General features: G+C 44.0%; 1 protein-coding gene across 7 annotated transcripts in view; it reads left to right on the plus strand.

The window, feature by feature from the left end:
• BICRAL (BICRA like chromatin remodeling complex associated protein) overlaps positions 1-17516 on the plus strand; it is a 121228-nt gene extending 103712 nt beyond the window's left edge. For all 7 annotated transcript variants that reach the window (XM_063604905.1, XM_034962103.3, XM_034962102.3 and 4 more), the window contains 7 exons: positions 1674-1779; positions 3221-3321; positions 5419-5480; positions 6650-6795; positions 9834-9928; positions 11468-11570; positions 13619-17516. In XM_063604905.1, the coding sequence (XP_063460975.1) occupies positions 1674-1779; positions 3221-3321; positions 5419-5480; positions 6650-6795; positions 9834-9928; positions 11468-11570; positions 13619-14406 (1401 nt within the window). In that variant the 3' untranslated portion in view covers positions 14407-17516. The remainder of the gene's footprint in view (positions 1-1673; positions 1780-3220; positions 3322-5418; positions 5481-6649; positions 6796-9833; positions 9929-11467; positions 11571-13618) is intronic.
• The last annotated feature ends 1762 nt before the right edge of the window (positions 17517-19278 follow it).

A 19278-nucleotide genomic window follows, 5' to 3' on the forward strand; every position in this document is an offset into this window, starting at 1 on the left:
GGCTGAGGCAGGAGAATCGCTTGAACCTGGGTGGTGGAGGTTGCAGTGAGCTAAGATCACGCCACTGCAGTCCAGCCTGGGCAACGGAGCACGACTTCACCTTTCAAAAAAAAAAAACAAGAAAAAAACTCTGAAAAGTTACTGCACTATGAAGTAGTAATGGCACAGAGGATTAAAAACTGAGGGTAGGTAGGGCACGGTGGCTCACGTTTGTAATCCCAGCATTTTGGGAGGCTGAGGCAGGCGGATAACAAGGTGAGGAGTTCGAGACCATCCTGACCAACATGGTGAAACTCCGTTTCTACTAAAAATACAAAAGATAGCCAGGCGTGGTGGCACACTATTTGGGTGGCTGAGGCAGGAGAATCACTTGAACTCGGGAGGCGGAGGTTGCAGTGAGCCGAGATTGCACCACTGCACTCCAGCCTGGTGACAGAGTGAGATTCCGTCTCAAAAGGAAAAAAAACTGAGGGTAATTTAAAAGCCCTTTATTGGCTGGGTGTGGTGGCTCATGCCTGTAATCCCAGCACTTTGGGAAGCCAGGGTGGATGGATCACTTGAGGTCAGGAGACCAGCTCAGCCAATATGGTGAAACCCTGTCTCTACTAAAAATAGAAAAATTAGCCGGACGTGGTGGCATGCACCTATAATCCCAGCTACTCAGGAGGCTGAGGCAGGAGAATCCATTGAACTTGGGAGACGGAGGTTGCAGTGAGTCGAGATCGTGCCACTGCACTCCAGCCTGGGCGACAGAGAGAGACTCCATCTCAAAAAAAATAAATAAATAGAAGCCCTTTATCTTTTTACTTAAAATGTATTATAGAGGCTGGGCATGGTGGTGCATGCATACAATCCCAGCTACTTGGGAGACTTGGGTGGAAGGATCACTTGAGCCCAGGAGTTTGAGACCAGCCTTGGTAACATAATGAGACCCTATGGCAAAAAAATAATAATAAAATACGTTATGAGATAACATAAGTTTTTTTTAAGAACTAAAAGGAACTTAGTTCTTAAACATTATCCATTTCATCTTCCCCATTTATAGAAAAGAAACACACAACAATTTAAACATTGGATTAATTTTTCTAATTATATTTTGCTCAGGCTAATATTAAATTGATTTTCATTTCTCAATTGCATGCCACCTGATGTTGACACAACACAAACTAGAGATATACCAGATGGTAGTGATGAAATATACTTTATATCATCTACACAGCAAAACAATGTGTGGTGACAAAAAATTTGGGGTTGGCCCTTGGTCCCTGACCAGGTGCTTGGAGTCTGTGCAGACCCCACATAGGAGCTGATAGTCAGGATCATAATCCTAGCAGGCAGGATATAAGGTTACTGGGGGTAGAAATTCCCAGCTGCAGCCTTTTCATCTGAGCACCACAAACACAGCAGCCCCGGGAGCAAGAAAATAGCCTGGTATCAACTCAGCATCCCCACTGAATGGCATCAGGAAAATTCAGTGTGCCTGCAGATTGTTAAAGGATGTACTTTGCAGTTCCCCTGAAGTGATAAGAAAATACAATTATTAAATTTTTGGTTTGTTTATAATCTAACCTGAAGGTACCAGGGAGGCATGAAGAGGCTTGGTTGGTATTTAAAATAATCTGTTAAAGCTTTAGAAATGAAATTAATGTTTTCATCTTGGTCATGTTTCACAGGCTCAGAAAAAATGTCTGAATCAGACTTCCCCCATTTCTGCTCCCAAGACCACAGACGGCCTGAGGCAAGCACAGATCCCTGGGCTCTTGAGCACCACACTGCCAGGTCAGGAGCTTCCTCAGTTTGTCCCTGTCCTCCCAACACCACAGGATGCTCTTCTCACTTTTCTCCCTCATTCTGCATGAAAGCTTTCTGGCTTAATCTCGTCTCCACTCCGATTATTCCTTTCTTTCTGTATCCTTTCCGCAAATAATATACTGTGTTGCATCAACTCTAAGATAGCATTGGGCCGGGCACGGTGGCTCACGCCTGTAATCCCAGCACTTTGGGAGGCCAAGGAGAGTGGATCACCTGAGATCAGGAGTTTTAAGACCAGCCCGACCAACATGATGAAACCCCATCTCTACTAAAAATACAAAAATTAGCCAGGCATGGTGGCACACGCCCGTAATCCCAGCTACTCAGGAGGCTGAGGCAGGAGAATCGCTTGAACCCGGGAGGCAGAGCTTGCAGTGAGCTGAGATCACACCACTGCATTCCAGCCTGGGTGACAGGGCGAGACTCTGTCTCAAAAAAAAAAAAAAAAACCCCACTAAGATAGCATCAATTGTAAGATGTACTATCATTTTTTATACTACCAAAAAGAAAAACAAGCACTTCTATCTAAATTATGACACATTAAATTATGTGGAAAAAAAATACTTCTTAGAAACAATAAATTGAGGCCAGGCACGGTGGCTCACACCTGTAATCCCAGCACTTTGGGAGGCCGAGGCGGGCAGATCATGAGGTCAGGAGATCAAGACCAGCCTGGCCAACATGGTGAAACCCTGTCTGTACTAGCTGGGCATTGTCCTAGCTACCCAGGAGGCTGAGGCAGGAGGATCACCTGAGCCTGGGAGGTCGAGGCTGCAGTGAGCTATGATTGCGCCACTGCACTCCAGCCTGGGCGACAGAACAAGACCTTGTCTCAAAAAAAAAAAAAAAAAAAAAAAAAGGTATTTTACAGTACTTGTGACTTTGAAATTATCCCCATGTTGCTCTCTACATGCATGTTTGGAATTCTCCACCCAGACTGAAAATATTATGGACTATGTCTTCCGTTTTTTCTAAGGCTTTGAACATCTGCAGTACCCAATTAGTACTTAAAAAAAAAAGGCAAGAAAGAGAAAAAGCTTGAATATTCCCAGTCAATTGCCTCTTTGGGCCTCCCTTTCCTTAAATTGTATTTTGGGATTCTGTAGTGCCGACAGATTACTGGCTTGAGGCCTGTTTTTCAGACTATAACTAATTTGAAACTATAGCATTTGGAGCTTCTATTTATTACTATTTACTTATTTATTACTTAAATAGGCTTTAATAACCTCTTCCTTTAGAGCTTGTAAGTAAATGCACTACCCTGCCCTCCTTCTTCACAGCAAGCAGCCATGATAAAGAAACCCGTTTCAGAATGCTCAACAGTCTGTACCCATTGGGTTCTAGGGTTATATGATGGACCCAATTTACTGTTTCTTTTGAACACTGTCTCATGTATTAATTCTAATAGGGCAGGATTCTGGAAGCAAAGTTATATCCGCGTCCTTAGGAACCGCACAACCACAGCAGGAAAAAGTAGTTGGATCATCTCCTGGCCATCCAGCTGTGCAGGTAGAAAACTATTGGCATAGCCTCTTCCTAATGTTCGGCATAATTGAATGAAAATGTAGTCGTGTTATCTTTGTGGTTGCTGGCTAGCTTTGTGTGCACAGTCCACCCAGTCCCCTGTGTGCCCACAACAGGGTGGTCATTGAAGACCTTCCTGGTGGGCTGGGCCTTGTTATGTTTATGTTTCTGAGATGAATGTCTATTCTATTTCTGACATGTTTACAGTGCTTCATTAATCCATCATTTCCTCATGAATTAGTAATATACCAGCAGCTAGTACATACTAGGCACTCAAAAAATGTCATTTACTACCAGGTGATATCGTTCACTATTATATCAAAGCGAATCTCTTCTTCTTAGTTATGCTGAGGGATTTTTTTTTTTTCTGTAGTAGTAACCAGGCGTATAGGAAGTAGGCCATCCCTACGGTCTTTTGAGCCAACTTTGACACTTTTTAAAGTCCAACTTTTTGTTTTTTGTTTGAGACAGGGTCTCACTCTGTCACCCAGGCTGGCATGCAGTAGTGCAATCACAGCTTACTGCAGCCTTGACCTCCCAGGCTCAGGTGACCCTCCTGCCTCAGCCTTCTGGGTAGCTAGGACAATGCCCAGCTGTTTTTTTGTATTTTTTGTAGAGATAGGATTTTGCCATGTTGCTCACACCTGTCTCAAACTCCTGGGCCCAAGCCATCCACCCACCTCAGCCTCCCAAAGTACCTGGATTACAGGCGTGAGCCACTGTGCCCTGTCTAGTCCAGCTGGGTTTTTTGTTTTGTTTTTGTTTTTGTTTTGTTTTGAGTTGGGGTCTCACCCTGTCACTCAGACTGTGCTGCAGTGGTGTGATCACAGCTCACTGAAGCCTCGATCACCTGGGCTCATGCGATCCTCCCACCTCAGCTTCCTGAGTAGCTGGGACTACAGGCACGCACCACCACGCCTGGCTAATATTTTTATATTTTTTTAAGAGAAAACGTTTTGCCATGTTGGCCAGGCTGGTCTGAAACTCCTGGGCTCAAGCAATTCTCCCACCTCAGCCTACCAAAGTGCTAGAATTACAGGCTTAAGCAACCACTCCTGGCCTAGTTTTTTTTGTTTGTTTGTTTTTTTGATACATGATAGATGTACGTATTTTCAGGGCACATTTGATAACTTCAAGTTTGGCTTTTAAACCTAAAAGATTTCAAACTACTAGTCTAAAATGGAAGGAAACATTTCTTGTTTTCAGCTTACTAAGACAGTTTCGTTTCCATCAGACCTACCAATTAGTGGTTGAATGAAACTTGCTGCAGTGTGGGACTGCCTGGAATACACAGTGAAGAATCTGTTCAGTTCTAAGGTTCTGAGATAAGGCGTATTTGTTTCCTTAACATGATGTAAAAAATGCCTCGTTAGATCACACACCTGGACTATATATAACAGGAGCTTAAAAGTGTGTATCCTACACTTACACTGAGAAGATGGATTAGATAGTATCTACTGACTTTTCAGATGTCTGTGGAATTTCAAAAATATAACGATGGGTCAGTGCTGTGGCTCACACCTGTAATCCCAACACTTTGGGAGGCCAAGGCAGGCGGATGGCTTGAGTCCAGGAGTTCGAGACAAGCCTGGAAAATATGGCAAAACTCCGTCTCTACAAAAAATACCAAAAAATTAACAGGCATGGTGGTGCATACCTGTAGTCCCAGCTACCTGGGAGGCTGAGGTGGGAGGATCACTTGAGCCTGGGAAGCAGAGGTTGCAGTGAGCCGAGATTGTACCACCACACTCCAGCCTGGACGACAGAGCACGACCCTGTCGAAAAACATGATGATGATGATGCATTTAGAGAGGAGGTAGGCATTCAGGCTTTAAAGTGCAAACTGAGTCCTTCTCAGGAACCGATTATACACCTTTCTGTAATCTTAACACAGTACAACTTTGTTTCATGGACTCTGTGTACTGGTTTTTTTTTTTTTTTTTTTTCAGCAGGGCACATTCTATAGTCTTAGAATATGTTCTTGATAGGTAGTTGAAAATATGTGAAATATAGTGACCTTTATGTATAACTGTATTCTTTTTTCTATAAAAGGGAATAATAAGAGGTTTGTTCTGTCTTTAGGTGGATAGTCATTCGGGAGGACAAAAAAGGCCTGCTGCAAAACAGCTAACTAAAGGAGCTTTGTGAGTTACTTTTGGAAATGACAAATCAATTTTGAACATTTCTTTGGATCCCTAGCCTTCAATAAATATACCACAGAAATCAGGTTATAATAATGAGTATATTAGCCTTTTTAAAAATGTACTTTGAGGCAAGACATGGTGACTCACTCCTGTAATCTCAGCACTTTGGGAGTCTTAAGGCAGGAGGATCACTTGAGACCAGGAGTTTGAGACCAGCCTGGGCAACATGGCTCTGCAAAAAATACAAAAATTAGCCAGGCGTGGTGGTATGGGCCTGTAGTCCCAGCTACTTGGGAGGCTGAGGTGGGAGGATAGCTTGAGTCCTGAGGTGGAGCTTGCAGTGAATTGGAGATTGTGCCACTGCACTCCAGCCTGGGTGACAGAGCAAGACCCTGTTTCAAAATATATACATATATACTTTGAAAATCTTTTTCTATACTTTCTTTTCCTTTTTTTTTTTTTTTTTTTTTTGAGACAGAGTCTTGCTCTGTCGTCCAGGCTGGAGTGCAGTGGGACGATCTCGGCTCACTACAGCCTCCACCTTCTGGGCTCAAGTGATTCTCCCGCCTCAGCCTCTGGAATAGCTGGGATTATAGGCACCCGCCATCATGCCTGGCTAATTTTTGTATTTTTGTAGAGACAGAGTTTCACCATGTTGGCCAGGCTGGTCTTGAACTCCTGACCTCAGGTGATCCACCCACCTCAGCCTCCCAAAGTGCTAGGATTACAGGTAGTGTATACATTTCAAATATATTGAATGTAGTTTCAGCCTACTGTTAGCTCTTTTCTTCTTAAGGAGAATAGTTCTTTGTCTTTTCAGAGACAAAGAATCTCTGAGGAAAAGCGTGGTTTGGTAAACTCCCATGTTTAGAACAGAAATGTTAGCATGAACTTAGTTGGCCAATGGTCAGGCACTGCCAAGGTTTATAGGGGTGCCAACACATAAATGATTGGTGGGAACCTGTGCTTTTGAGGTCAGGGTCATAGTTTGAGTCCTCTGTGGAGCTAGTTAAACTAAGTTATAAACCCACTATGGTATAAAAAATATAAAACTAAAAAACTGCCGTATTATTCCTATATATCTTATTTTATTTGCATGCAAATAAATATGACTAGATTTAATTTCCTAACATGACTTTACATTGACATTGGCCATTTCCCTTGTAAAGCATTCTCCAGCAGTTGCAGAGGGACCAAGCCCACACTGTGACACCAGACAAAAGTCACTTCCGATCACTAAGTGATGCGGTACAGAGACTGCTCTCCTACCACGTGTGCCAGGGCTCCATGCCCACTGAAGAAGACTTGAGAAAAGGTAAGCAGGCTGGGACCCTAAGGCACCACTCTGATACCAGGAAACCCTCCATGGACACCCCCCAGAAAAGCAAGAGCCACATCACCCCCAGATGGTAGGCAGGTTATTGTTTTTAATCACAGACCAAACTTGTTCCCTGTTTACTCAATTTCCCAGTCCATGTTTAAGGTTGTGACTTACACTTCGCAGTATTTTTTGAAGGGAAGTCAAGAGTAGGGGCACACACCTGTAGTCCCAGCTACTCAGAAGGCTAAAGCAAGAAGATCATGTGAGCCCAGGAGTTTGAGACTATAGTGTGCTATGATCACGCCTGTAAATAGCCATTGCACTCCTGCCTGGGCAACATAGGGAGACACTGTCTCTTAAAAAAAAAATATATATATATATATTTTAGGAGGGTACCCTAATGTCAGAGTATTTTATTGACAAATTAGGGACAGTAAATCCAAAGCTTTGTATGGACTGCCGGCTCCAGATGGGATGGCTTTGCACTAGACACTCTACACAGTGGTTTTGCATAGTCCTTGCCTTTAGGCCATATGCATACCCTGAATTTTTTTGTTGTTTTTTTTGTTTTTTTTTTTTTTTTTTGAGATGGAGTCTCGCTCTGTCACCCAGGTTGGAGTGCAGTGGCACGATCAACTCACTGCAACCTCTGCCTCCCAGGTTCAAGTGACTCTCCCTGCCTCAGCCTCCCCAGTGGCTGAGATTATAGGCGCCCACCACCACGGCTGGCTAATTTTTGTATTTTTTTAGTAGAGATGGGGTTTCACCATGTTGGCCAGGCTGGTCTTGAACTCCTGACCTCAGGTGATTGGCCCGCCTCAGCCTCCGGAAGTGCTGGGATTACAGGCATGAGCCACCACTCCTGGCCAAACTGTTTCTAATAGTTTTATGAATTAGGCACTTGAGCTCCCAAAAGCATTCCCTAAGATTCCAGAATGAGTCCAGAGCATTGGCCACACATCAAGAAACTGACAAAAATGTGAGAGATAAAGGCTGAGCACAGTGGCTCACGTCTGTAATCCCAGCACTTTGGGAGGCTGAGGCAGGCCGATCACCTGAGGTCAGGAGTTCAAGACCAGCCTGGCCAACATGGTGAAACCCCGTCTCTACTAAAAATACAAAAATTAGCTGGGCGTGGTGGCACACGCCTTCAGTCCCAGCTACTTGGGAGGCTGAGGCAGGAGAATCGTTTGAACCTGGAAGGCAGTGGTTGCAGTGAGCGGACATCGCACCACTGCACTCCAGCCTGGATAACAGAGCAAGACTCTGTTTTAAAAAAAAAAAAAAAAAAAAAAGGCTGGGCGCGGTGTCTCACACCTGTAATCCCAGCACTTTGGGAAGTTGAGGTGGGTGGGTCACCTGAGGTCAGGAGTTCGAGACCAGCCTGACCAACATGGAGAAGCCCTGTGTCTACTAAAAATACAAAATTAGCCAGGCGTGGTGGCACATGCCTGTAATTCCAGCTACTCGGGAGGCTGAGGCAGGAGAATCACTTGAACCCGGGAGGCAGAGGTTCCCATGAGCCGAGATGGTGCCATTGCACTCCAGCCTGGGCAACAAGAGTGAAACTCCATCTAAAAAATAAATAAATAAATAAATAAATAAATAAATAATTTAGAGATAAGAGCCCCTTCCCCAAACCTAGAACTCCTTCTGTCCCGATGCCTGGCCATGCTCTTTCCCACCACCACCGCTAAGGCCTGGCTGTATCAGTGCCCTCCTCTTTTCTAATCCCTTCCTCAGCTGCTACAAGTCTTACTCCTCCTGGCAGGGACCTCTAATCTCAGGGCACAGTGGTTTCTGTGAGTCCACTGTGGGCTTCCCTAGGACACCAAGGAATAGGGTCAAGATCCAGCATTAAACAGGGGGTGTGAAAGGGCTGGGCGTGGTTGTTCACGCCTATAAGCCCAGCATTTTGGAAGGCCGAGGCGGGCAGATCATGAGGTCAGGAGTTCGAGACCATCCTGGCCAACATGGTGAAACCCCATCTCTACTAAAAATACAAAAAAATTAGCAAGGGCATGGTGGCACACACCTGTAGTCCCAGCTACTCGGGAGGCTGAGGCAGGAGACTCACTTGAACCCGGGAGGAGAAGGTTGCAGTGAGCCGAGATTGCACCACTGCACTCCAGCCTGAGCAACAGAGCAAGACTCTGTCTCAAAAAAAAAAAACCCACAGTGGGTGTGAAGACTGAGAAGAAGAATGAATTAGAAGGTGTTCAAATCCTTGGAGACCAACAGACAGAGGACAGAGCCACATGACCATGACAGTTTAATGTAAAGCTGTGTCTTTACATTAAACTGGTTTACCTAGTCCAGACAGTGGACTTCATTGTTTCAGCTATTTTAGTTTTTCATACCATTAAGCTTAGGTCATCTAAACTAGCAGATCATTCTCTACTCATTGATACATATATATATATTTTTTTTGAGACAGAGTCTCGCTCTGTTGCCCAGGCTGGAGTGCAGTGGCACGATCTTGGCTCACTGCAAGCTCCGCCTTCTGGGTTCACGCCATTCTCCTGCCTCAGCCTCCCGAGTAGCTGGGACTAGAGGTGCCCACCACCACGCCCGGCTAATTTTTTTTTTGTATTTTTAGTAGAGATGGGGTTTCACCATGTTAGCCAGGATGGTCTCGATCTCCTGACCTCGTGATCCGCCCACCTCGGCCTCCCAAAGTGCTGGGATTACAGGCATGAGCCACCGTGCCCGGCCTACTCATTGATATTTATTGCGAGTCTGTTATATGGTTTTATTTTATAGGTGATATCAAAGTAATTATGTTTTTGGTTTCCTAGTTAAAGTTAAAAGAGTTAGTAATAAAATGAGTTTCCATGACCAGTGGACAGTGAGGGAATGCAGTGTAGAAGGATGATGCTTAGCCAGGGAAAAGCTCATCTAAGAAGAGAAAATTGCCCCAGATAAGCCATGTTTGAATAACAGAAGAGTAATGTATTTCAGTCTTAAGAAACAGAAGACCTAGTCAGTGATTTACAGTCTCTCACTATTTCTTTGTCTCTCTCTTTTTAAAGTGGACAATGAATTTGAGACAGTTGCCACTCAGCTCCTAAAAAGGACCCAAGCTATGCTTAACAAATACAGATGCCTGCTCCTAGAAGATGCCATGGTAAAAGTCATGCTACTGATATTTGTTCTTTAAAACTTTACAGGTCACAGCCACTAAATCAGAGATAAAAAGGTCAAGGAATTATAGAATATAATGTAAAAGTAACAGATATTTCACACTGTAGAAAAACTTACGCTTAGCTGCTACTACAAAAACAGCAGTGAACATTTGCTGTACTTTACTTGGTGGGTCAGTACTATTCTCTTGTTTAACGGATAAGGAAACCAGGGCTTTGGTTAAGTAACTTGCTCGAGAACAGATGGCTAAGAAGTTTGCAGAGTAATTAGCAGAGCTCGGATACGGGCCAGGATCATCTGACCCCTGGTCCACACTCTGATGCCGTCTACCGCCTTTCACCAACCCAGAGATGTGGGAGAAGGACTGGAGGCACATCTGAACAGATAAGCTGGTGACAAATGTCAAAATTAGTTTTGTTTTTGAGAGATCATTGACATACCATAAAATTTACATTTAAAGTGTACAACTGAGGCCAGTCTTGGTGGCTTATGCCTGTAATCCCAGCACTTTGGGAGGCCAAGGCGGGTGGATAACCTGAGGTCGGGAGTTCAAGACCAGCCTGACCAACATGGAGAAACCCCTTCTCTACTAAAAATACAAAAAGAGCTAGGCGTGGTGGCGCATGCCTGTAATCCCAGCTACTCGGGAGGCTGAGGCGGAAGAATCACTTGAAGCTGGAAGGCAGAGGTTGCAGTTAGCCAAGATCATGCCATTGCACTCCAGTCTGGGCAACAAGAGCGAAACTCTGTCTCAATAAAATAATAATAATAATAATAATAAATAATGGATCACCTGAGGTCAGGAGTTTGAGACCAGCCTGGCCAACATGGCAAAACCCTGTCTCTTGTAAAAATAAAAAAATTGTCCGGGTGTGGTGGTGCGTGCCTGTAATGCCGTCTACTCCAGAGGCTGAGACAGGAGAATTGCTTGAACCTGGGAGGTGAAGGTTGCAGAGAGCCAAGATTGTGCCACTGCACTCCAGGCTGGGCGACAGAGCGAGACTCTGTCTAAAAATAAATAAATACAATAAAAAATAATGCCACCAAAGTCTGTAATAATTGTTCTCAGCCAGGTGAGGAGGCTCATGCCTGTAATCCCAGCACTTGAGGAGGCCAAGGCGGATGGATCACCTGAGGTCAAGAGTTCAAAAAGATTTCTAAGATACATTATTAAGTAGAGGAGAAAAAAATACAGAACAGTATATATAGTTGCTACTATTTGGGTACAAAATAAAGAAGTATATTTCTTTATATATAAATATATTTATAGTACATATATATTCTTATGTGTGTCAGAAATATCTCCAGAAGAGTACTGAAAACTACTAGGCAGGCAGATGCCTCCAGGGAGAGGCACTGGGTGATAGTGGGTGCACACCAGGGAGAGGCAAAGAAAGGAGGCTCACTTTTCACATGCCCTGTAGTATCTTTTGAATTTTGTACCAATGTGTAAATTATTTTTTCCAAAAGCAACCATTTTTTAAAAATTGTCTATGAAATGACTGGCCTCTCTCTTTTTCAGCGAATCAATCCCTCTGCTGAGATGGTGATGATCGATAGGATGTTCAACCAGGAGGAAAGAGCTTCCCTGTCCCGAGACAAGCGTCTGGCACTTGTAGACCCTGGTAAGAAACATCGCAGTGAAAGTAGTGGATAGCTCCTGCCATGGTTCAGGGACCATGAGGCCTTTGGCAGTCTGTCTGAACTTTGGGTAAGAAACTTGAAGGTAGAACGTGAATTCTGGGGAGAGCTGGGCACGGTGGCTCACACCTGTAATCCCATCTACTTCCTTCTCCTCTTTGGCCTGCACAGCCAATGTTTGTTGGATGGAATCATCTTTTTAGATTTCAAGGCTATATTCCCTAGAACTCACATTTTAGAATTTGGTGAACAAATTCATGTTCACACTATACATACATACTCTTTGTTGTTTTGTAGATGTCATCAAAGCTCTATTTCACTTCGATTATTTCCAGCATTAACACTTTTTCCACTCTTGTGTAACAGCAGTCTGCCTACCTCCATCTGTACCCTCAATGTTCTAAATCCTCATGGACATTTCTTTTTTTTTTTTTTTTTTTGAGACGGAGTATTGCTCTGTCGCCCAGGCTGGAGTTCAGTGGCGGATCTTGGCTCACTGCAAGCTCTACCTCCCGGGTTCACGCCATTCTCCTGCCTCAGCCTCCCAAGTAGCTGGGACTACAGGCGCCTGCAACCACACCTGGTTAATTTTTTGTATTTTTAGTAGAGACGGGGTTTCACCGTGTTAGCCAGGATGGGCTCCATCTCCTGACCTCGTGATCTGCCTGCCTTGGCCTCCCAAAGTGCTGGGATTACAGGCGTGAGCCACCGTGCCCAGCCACGGACATTTCTTTTGCCATCCTCTGCCTCCTCAAGCCTGGTGCAGTTCAGTGCTCACTCACAGACGCAGCTCCTACATACCCATTGTCCTTCCATATCATTTTGGATGAGTGTTGGCTATTCATTTTGTGGTCTTGGCAAAGTGATGCCAGGTTTCTCCTGTGTGTCTAAAGGGATTGAAGTGCTTTCACCCAAAAACAAGTAGCTATCTTCACCCGGAAAGTATGTAAGACAGATAGGTTTTCTGTTTCCTGGTGTCTATCACCCTTCCCTGCAAAGCCCCATTCCAGGCCCTTCTGCTCTAGGGAAGAAACCAGGCTGACACCAGGAACTAATTTCTGTTTTCAGACTGTTTCAAGGAGGTCATTAGCTGAAAACTAATTTAAAATAATACTTAGAGGCTGGGTGAGGTGCTCACACCTGTAACCCCAGCACTTTGGGAGGCCAAGGTGGGTGGATCACCTGAGGTCAGGAGTTCAAGACCAGCCTGACCAACATGGTGAAACCCCGTCTTTACTAAAAGTACCAAAATTAGGCCAGGCGTGGTGGGTCACACCTGTAATCTCAGCACTTTCGGAGGCCGAGGTGGGCGGATCATCTGAGGTCAGGAGTTAGAGACCATCCTGACCAACATGGCGAAACCCTGCCTCTACTAAAAATACAAAAAAAATTAGTCCGTTGTAGTGGCAGATGCCTGTAATCCCAGCTACTCGGGAAGCTAAGGCAGGAGAATCGCTTGAACCGAGGAGGCAGAGGTTGCAGTGAGCCGAGATCACGCCACTACACTCCAGCCTGGGCAACAAGAGCAAAACTCCGTCTCAAAAAATATATATATATATCACAATTAAATGGGCATGGTGGCGGGCGCCTGTAATCCCAGCTACTCGAGAGGCTGAGGCAGGAGAATTGCTTGAACCCGGGAGGCAAAGGTTGCGGTGAGCCAAGATCGTACCACTGCACTCCAGTCTGGGCAACAGAGCAAGACTCCATCTCAAAAAAAATAAAATGATACTTAGAAATCAGGACTGAGTGATGCTTTTTGCCCATCACATTTTCCCATTTGTCATCAAGCATCTACCTTTTCAAAAGGTTTAAGCTCCCCATCTTGAAGCTGGGGCTCCACAGCCTTGGCTGCCTTTACAGGATGCCCTCTCAGGATCAGGGTCCTGCTTCTGCATGTTCCTGTATGTGAAGCAGATGGATTCTGTGAGTGGGGCTGGCTTTGCCCTCAGCACCTGACCCACTGAAGTTCTGCTGTATAGTCTGTACTCTCCCAGTCACTCACTAATGTTCTTTTTGTTCCCATTTCCAGAGGGTTTTCAGGCTGATTTCTGTTGTTCCTTCAAACTTGATAAAGCTGCTCATGAGACACAGTTTGGCCGGAGTGACCAGCATGGCAGTAAAGCAAGCAGCTCTCTGCAACCGCCAGCCAAGGCCCAAGGCAGAGACCGAGCCAAAACCGGTGTGACGGAACCCATGAATCATGACCAGTTTCATCTAGTGCCTAATCACATCGTGGTCTCTGCAGAAGGAAACATTTCTAAAAAAACAGAATGCCTTGGCAGAGCACTGAAATTTGACAAAGTGGGCTTAGCGCAGTACCAGAGCACGTCTGAAGAGAAGGCCAGCCGGAGAGAGCCTCTGAAGGCCAGTCAGTGCTCTCCCGGCCCTGAGGGGCACCGGAAAACCTCATCCAGATCGGATCATGGTACTGAGAGCAAACTGTCAAGCATCCTAGCAGATTCGCACTTGGAGATGACGTGTAACAATTCCTTCCAGGACAAAAGTCTGAGGAATTCTCCAAAGAATGAAGTTTTACACACAGACATCATGAAAGGGTCAGGCGAACCCCAGCCAGATCTCCAGCTGACAAAGAGCTTGGAAACCACATTTAAGAACATCTTGGAACTCAAAAAGGCGGGACGGCAGCCCCAGAGTGACCCCACGGTTAGCGGCTCTGTTGAGTTAGATTTCCCCAACTTTTCTCCTATGGCTTCACAGGAAAACTGCCTGGAAAAGTTCATCCCGGACCACAGTGAAGGTGTTGTAGAAACTGACTCCATTTTAGAAGCAGCTGTAAATAGTATCCTAGAGTGTTAATAGCAGCAGTCCTCCCCCTACCCCGCCCCGAGACCCCGCCCCGAGACCCCACCCCGGACCAGTTACATTCGTTCCTGGCAAAAGCAAATGGAAATGGTCTCCTGTCTCCAGCCTGCTTGATCTTTCATCACAGGTTATTCTTTCTAATCTCAATCCTGTTCTTTGTTTAAGAGCAATACTTGTTGTGATTACAGGGAGATCCTTTAGTAAAATTAATCCTTGGCAGAAAGCAGTCTGATAGGCCCCACTCATTTCAAGTGTTATGAAAGTGCTTATAGTCATTTTGTTTATTTGTTTTGTTTTTTAAAAACACTGTAACTCAATGAGACCACAGTATACTTGGCCCTTGGTAAAATTTTGACAATCATAAGTCATTTGAAAAGAACAGACTTACTAAAATCAAACGAGACGGATAGAAGCTACTTTTTAAAGAATATCCCACTGCATCTCCAAATTTAGTTTTGGGTTTTTTAATTATTATTATTTTGAGTTTTTTTGTGTGTGTTTTGTTGTTATTGTTGAGGGGAAGACCACATGGTTCTTCCCCCTCAGCCATCTTTGAGCAGTAAATTGCTGGCTGTGCTGCCAGGGACCCGCAGCCCTGGTGGAAAAGCCAGTAGCACATACGCAGGGCATTGCAGGGCTTCCCTATTGATGGTTCAAGTGCTTTTCTGATGCTTCCAGAGCAAAACCTCATGCTTTTAGGCATATCTATGTTGAATTTCACCTAGGGAATGTTCTGTTCTTAGTTACAGGAGCAAAATTTGAAATAATTTCACCAGGCTAAATAAAGGAAAATGGAAACCAGTTAAGAGGCACAGTGTACAGAGGAGGCCGGGATAGAGCCATGAGGGTTATAATATTAATATGTATATATGTAAAAGCATATATATGTTAACTATTGAGAAAAAACAAGTTTTGCATTTTATAATTGGATATAGTCAACATATAATGTATGTTTTTGTTTGTTGCTGGATTTTGTTTCATTTAACCTCTCTTTGCACCCTCTCCCACAACAAATACCAAGCATCAAAAGCACTTTCATTTGAAAATTATTATGTTGTAATTTTTCAGTTTAAACTTTAAGGAGACTCTGGCCTTGTTTATGCTTCTTGTCTGAGAACAGTAGTGACCCCTGGCAGCAATTCATTACCAAAACACAGACAAACCAAAGGTAACCAGCTAGCCCACCACTGAAAGGAAAGATCTGAGACATGGGATTCCCATTTGAGAGCCAAAGGATATGCCCTGTCACGGTTTCTGTTTGGCCTGTGTTCATATTAGTGAGCATGGCTTACTGCTTTATTTATTTTTATTTCTTGTCAGGGAGTATTCTCCGTTTTCCTTTCTCGTATACCTGCCCCAGGTTATCCCATTTCTGTTGTTACCTTTATTCTTAATGTCATTGTAATCATCACTTATCTCCTCTCATTGGGAAAGCTACATGATAGTATTTTTATGCACTCTTCTCCCACACATACACACACGTGCATGTATCTGAGCTGCTCGGATCCAGAGGTCATTTTTGTTACAGTGTGTGCACACTCACTCTCCTTCTTAGTGTGCGTACTCTCTCATTTATTCTGTTTATCTCCCTGGCTCTGGAGGTGCAGCCACTGGTCTTCACTTTAATGTGTTGCCAGAATCTGCTTCTGGCTGTCGCCAGCATGGGGATGACCCCCATTGTCATCATGTTGGGCATTTCTTTTCCAGATTGGCCTGTGATGGAAAGGAAGGCTTCTAATTAGAAAACACAGCAACAGAAGACCTATACCCCGGTGCCCCTGTGTCCCACTACACACAGAAAACCCTGTGAGATGGCCAATCTTCATAATAGCAACGTACCTTCACCCCAGCCACATGCCCCAGCCAATACAAATTGGAAAATCTGGCCTATTTTAGGGTTACCATTTTTTCCTTATTTGTGCCAATGTCCAAGTTGCAGATTTCCCCTTTTTCCTGTATTGTAACATATTAGATAAGTTGGTGTTGCCAGTTGGTACTTTCTGTTTGGGTAGTCCTAGGGTAACACCCTGCCCTAAACTCCATGATTTCATAGGCTTTTCTTCCCTTGGGGCTCATGCTCCCCTAATTCCTAGCAAGATGATCCTTCCTAATCAAATTCTTCTCATTGCAGAACTTTATCCCTGGAAGCCTTCATGTGGGCTGCTAGTGAGTTACATTAATTACTGCAAATCAGTGGAATTCTCAAGAGACAAGATAAGCTTCATGTACATTTGTCACCTCTCTTTCTTCCCTATCCTGCCCTGCTGTCCCAATCCTAGCTTTTCTATATACCATCTTAAAGGGTTTTTAAGCCCTAACACTTGTCTAGCAAATGGAGAGCCTAATTTACCAAAATGAAACTTGTAAATTTTTGTGTCATTGTATGTAAGTTTACTTTTTATGGAGGAAGGATTCTAGATAATGACAAATGAAGATTATGACATGTATTTTACTCCTGTGATTAGGTTCTACGCACATGGGTCATAACTCGCATGTCGAGCCCCCTCTGGTGAAGGGTAGGAGAGCTCAGCCTCGGATGGCCAACATTCAGTTGTTCAGGTTCATTCGTCAAAGTTAAGTTTTAGAACTATTTGTACTCAGTAACAAAAATCATTTTCTTTTTTTTTTTTTTTTTCTGTTGTGGAAAAGTGTGAATTTGTTATTAAGCATTTGATTTTCTGTGTCCTTAAGTACTTCCTGAAGATGAAGCAAAATTTTAATCTGGCAGTTATGAAAAAGAAATATTTTAGCTCTGAAGGATTTAGTAGATTCTGTTAGATTAGGGAGGCCTTACAGACTGACTTTACTTAAAGAGGACGCGTCACTCGCTGTCAGTGTGGTGTGGGCTTTATTTGCTTAAATACCTTCATTTGTATAGTACGTCTCACTTGAAATTGCTTTGTATACATTTTGTAAAAATATTTATAAAATGTTTTGTAAAAAAAAAAAAACTATAACAAATTGCAGTTTATTTTGTTATGTTGGATAAATACTGTTAAAAGAAACCAGTCAGTAACTATATTGTTAATCCATGGTTAGGAAATGTTTAGTTGGAGATTACAAATTGAAACAACCATTGCAATACAGCCAAAGATTTGGGAAAATGTGCAACTGTGATTGTCTTGATTTTGCAAATAGGAATGGCTACTTTTCCCAGAAGAAAAGGGTAAGTGTTCAATGGGAATTCTATTTTAATAGATTTACCAATACCAAAATCAATTTACCCCAGTCAGGGAAGGGATAGGATTTTAATTGATTGGCCTTTCCAAACAGTTACAAATTAATGAAGCTGGTCAGTGAGGAGGTTTGGTCCTGTACACCTTTGGCCTCCATCCCTACTCCTGCCACATAGGTCCTTAGCTATGGAAGGAAAAGTGGGGGTCATGTGAAAAGTCAGGTAAGTGAGCCTCACTCTGCAGGAGATTTTATTTTATTTTATTTTGAGGTGGAGTCTTGCTCTGTCCCCCAGGCTAGAGTGCAGTGGCACACAATCTTCGCTGACTGCAAGCTCCACCTCCCAGGTTCACGCCATTCTCCTGCCTCAGCCTCCCTAGCAGCTGGGATCACAGGCGCCCGCCACTGCGCCTAGCTAATTTTTTGTATTTTTAGTAGAGACGATGGTCTCGATCTCCTGACCTTGTGATCCACCCGCCTCAGCCTCCCAAAGTGCTGGGATTACAGGCGTGAGCCACTGTGCCTGGCCTAGGAGATTTTCTTCAGTTGTTATGTTTATTTTGTTTCTGCAAGGACAAGGAAAAAGCTAAGTGATAAATGATTTTACATAAGAGATATTCCAGAATTAACGTTTCTCTTTGGATTCAACATATTGGACCAAATTTTGTATTAAAAAATAACTCTATAACCTTATGTGTAAAATCAGCCCCATGAGGCCCTTTTGAATTCCTGCCCTCACAAGTGTTTTTCCACCCAAATTGTTAGGGAAGCTTCTAGAGGTGAAATGTATTTCTGGGAACAAATTGTTCTTTAGGGCCTAGAATTTACACTTGTACTCATTTATGGTTTAATTAGATTCTCCCCTGTGCCCTAAGAGCAGTAGAAAATCAAGATTCAGCAGTAATCAGTACATAAATAGAAAGTGATTTTCTAAAAAGATTAAAAGGCAACAAAGAAAGTCATTTTCAAATAACTAACAGAATGATATGAAGGGATCTATCCACTGATGTCATGTATAGTGTTACCCTAATGTCAAGTTTCTCTTCTTGCTAAGGATAAATGTGTGTCCAGAATGACATTTTTGTCCCTCTTCAGGCCATTTACAATGGGAGTGCCCCAGGAATGAAGAGTTAGAAGGAAGGATCAGCCGGGTGTGTTGGCTCACACCTCTAATCCCATCACTTTGGGAGGCCGAGGCAGGCAGATCACCTGAGGTCGGGAGTTTGAGACCAGCCTGACCAACATGGAGAAATCCCATCTCTACTAAAAATGCAAAATTAGCTGGGTGTGGTGGCGCATGCCTGTAATCCCAGCTACTTGGGAGGCTGAGGCAGGAGAATCACTTGAACCCAGGGAGAGGTGGGGGTTGTGGTGAGCCGAGATCGCGCCATTGCACTCCATCCTGGGCAACAAGAGCGAAACTCCATCTCAAATAAAAAAGGAAGGATCATCTGGTTGCTAGGTTAGGATCTGTCTCTGTTCCCTGGGGGCATGCCTGGAGGAAAGACAGGCATCTTCTCTTAGGATGGTTAAAACCCTCAGCTGTGTGTATGGGAGGACACATTCCAGGAAAGGGGCCCTAAGCACTTCCTGAGGCAGAGAAAGTTCCAAGTTAATTATTGGGGGAAAGGTAAGGGAAAATAAACCTTTACATTGTGGGGGCACTGGAACAGCATTGCTCAGGCAGGGCTC

This window comes from Pan paniscus, chromosome 5 (assembly GCF_029289425.2).
Source record: "Pan paniscus chromosome 5, NHGRI_mPanPan1-v2.0_pri, whole genome shotgun sequence".
NCBI lineage: Eukaryota > Metazoa > Chordata > Mammalia > Primates > Hominidae > Pan > Pan paniscus.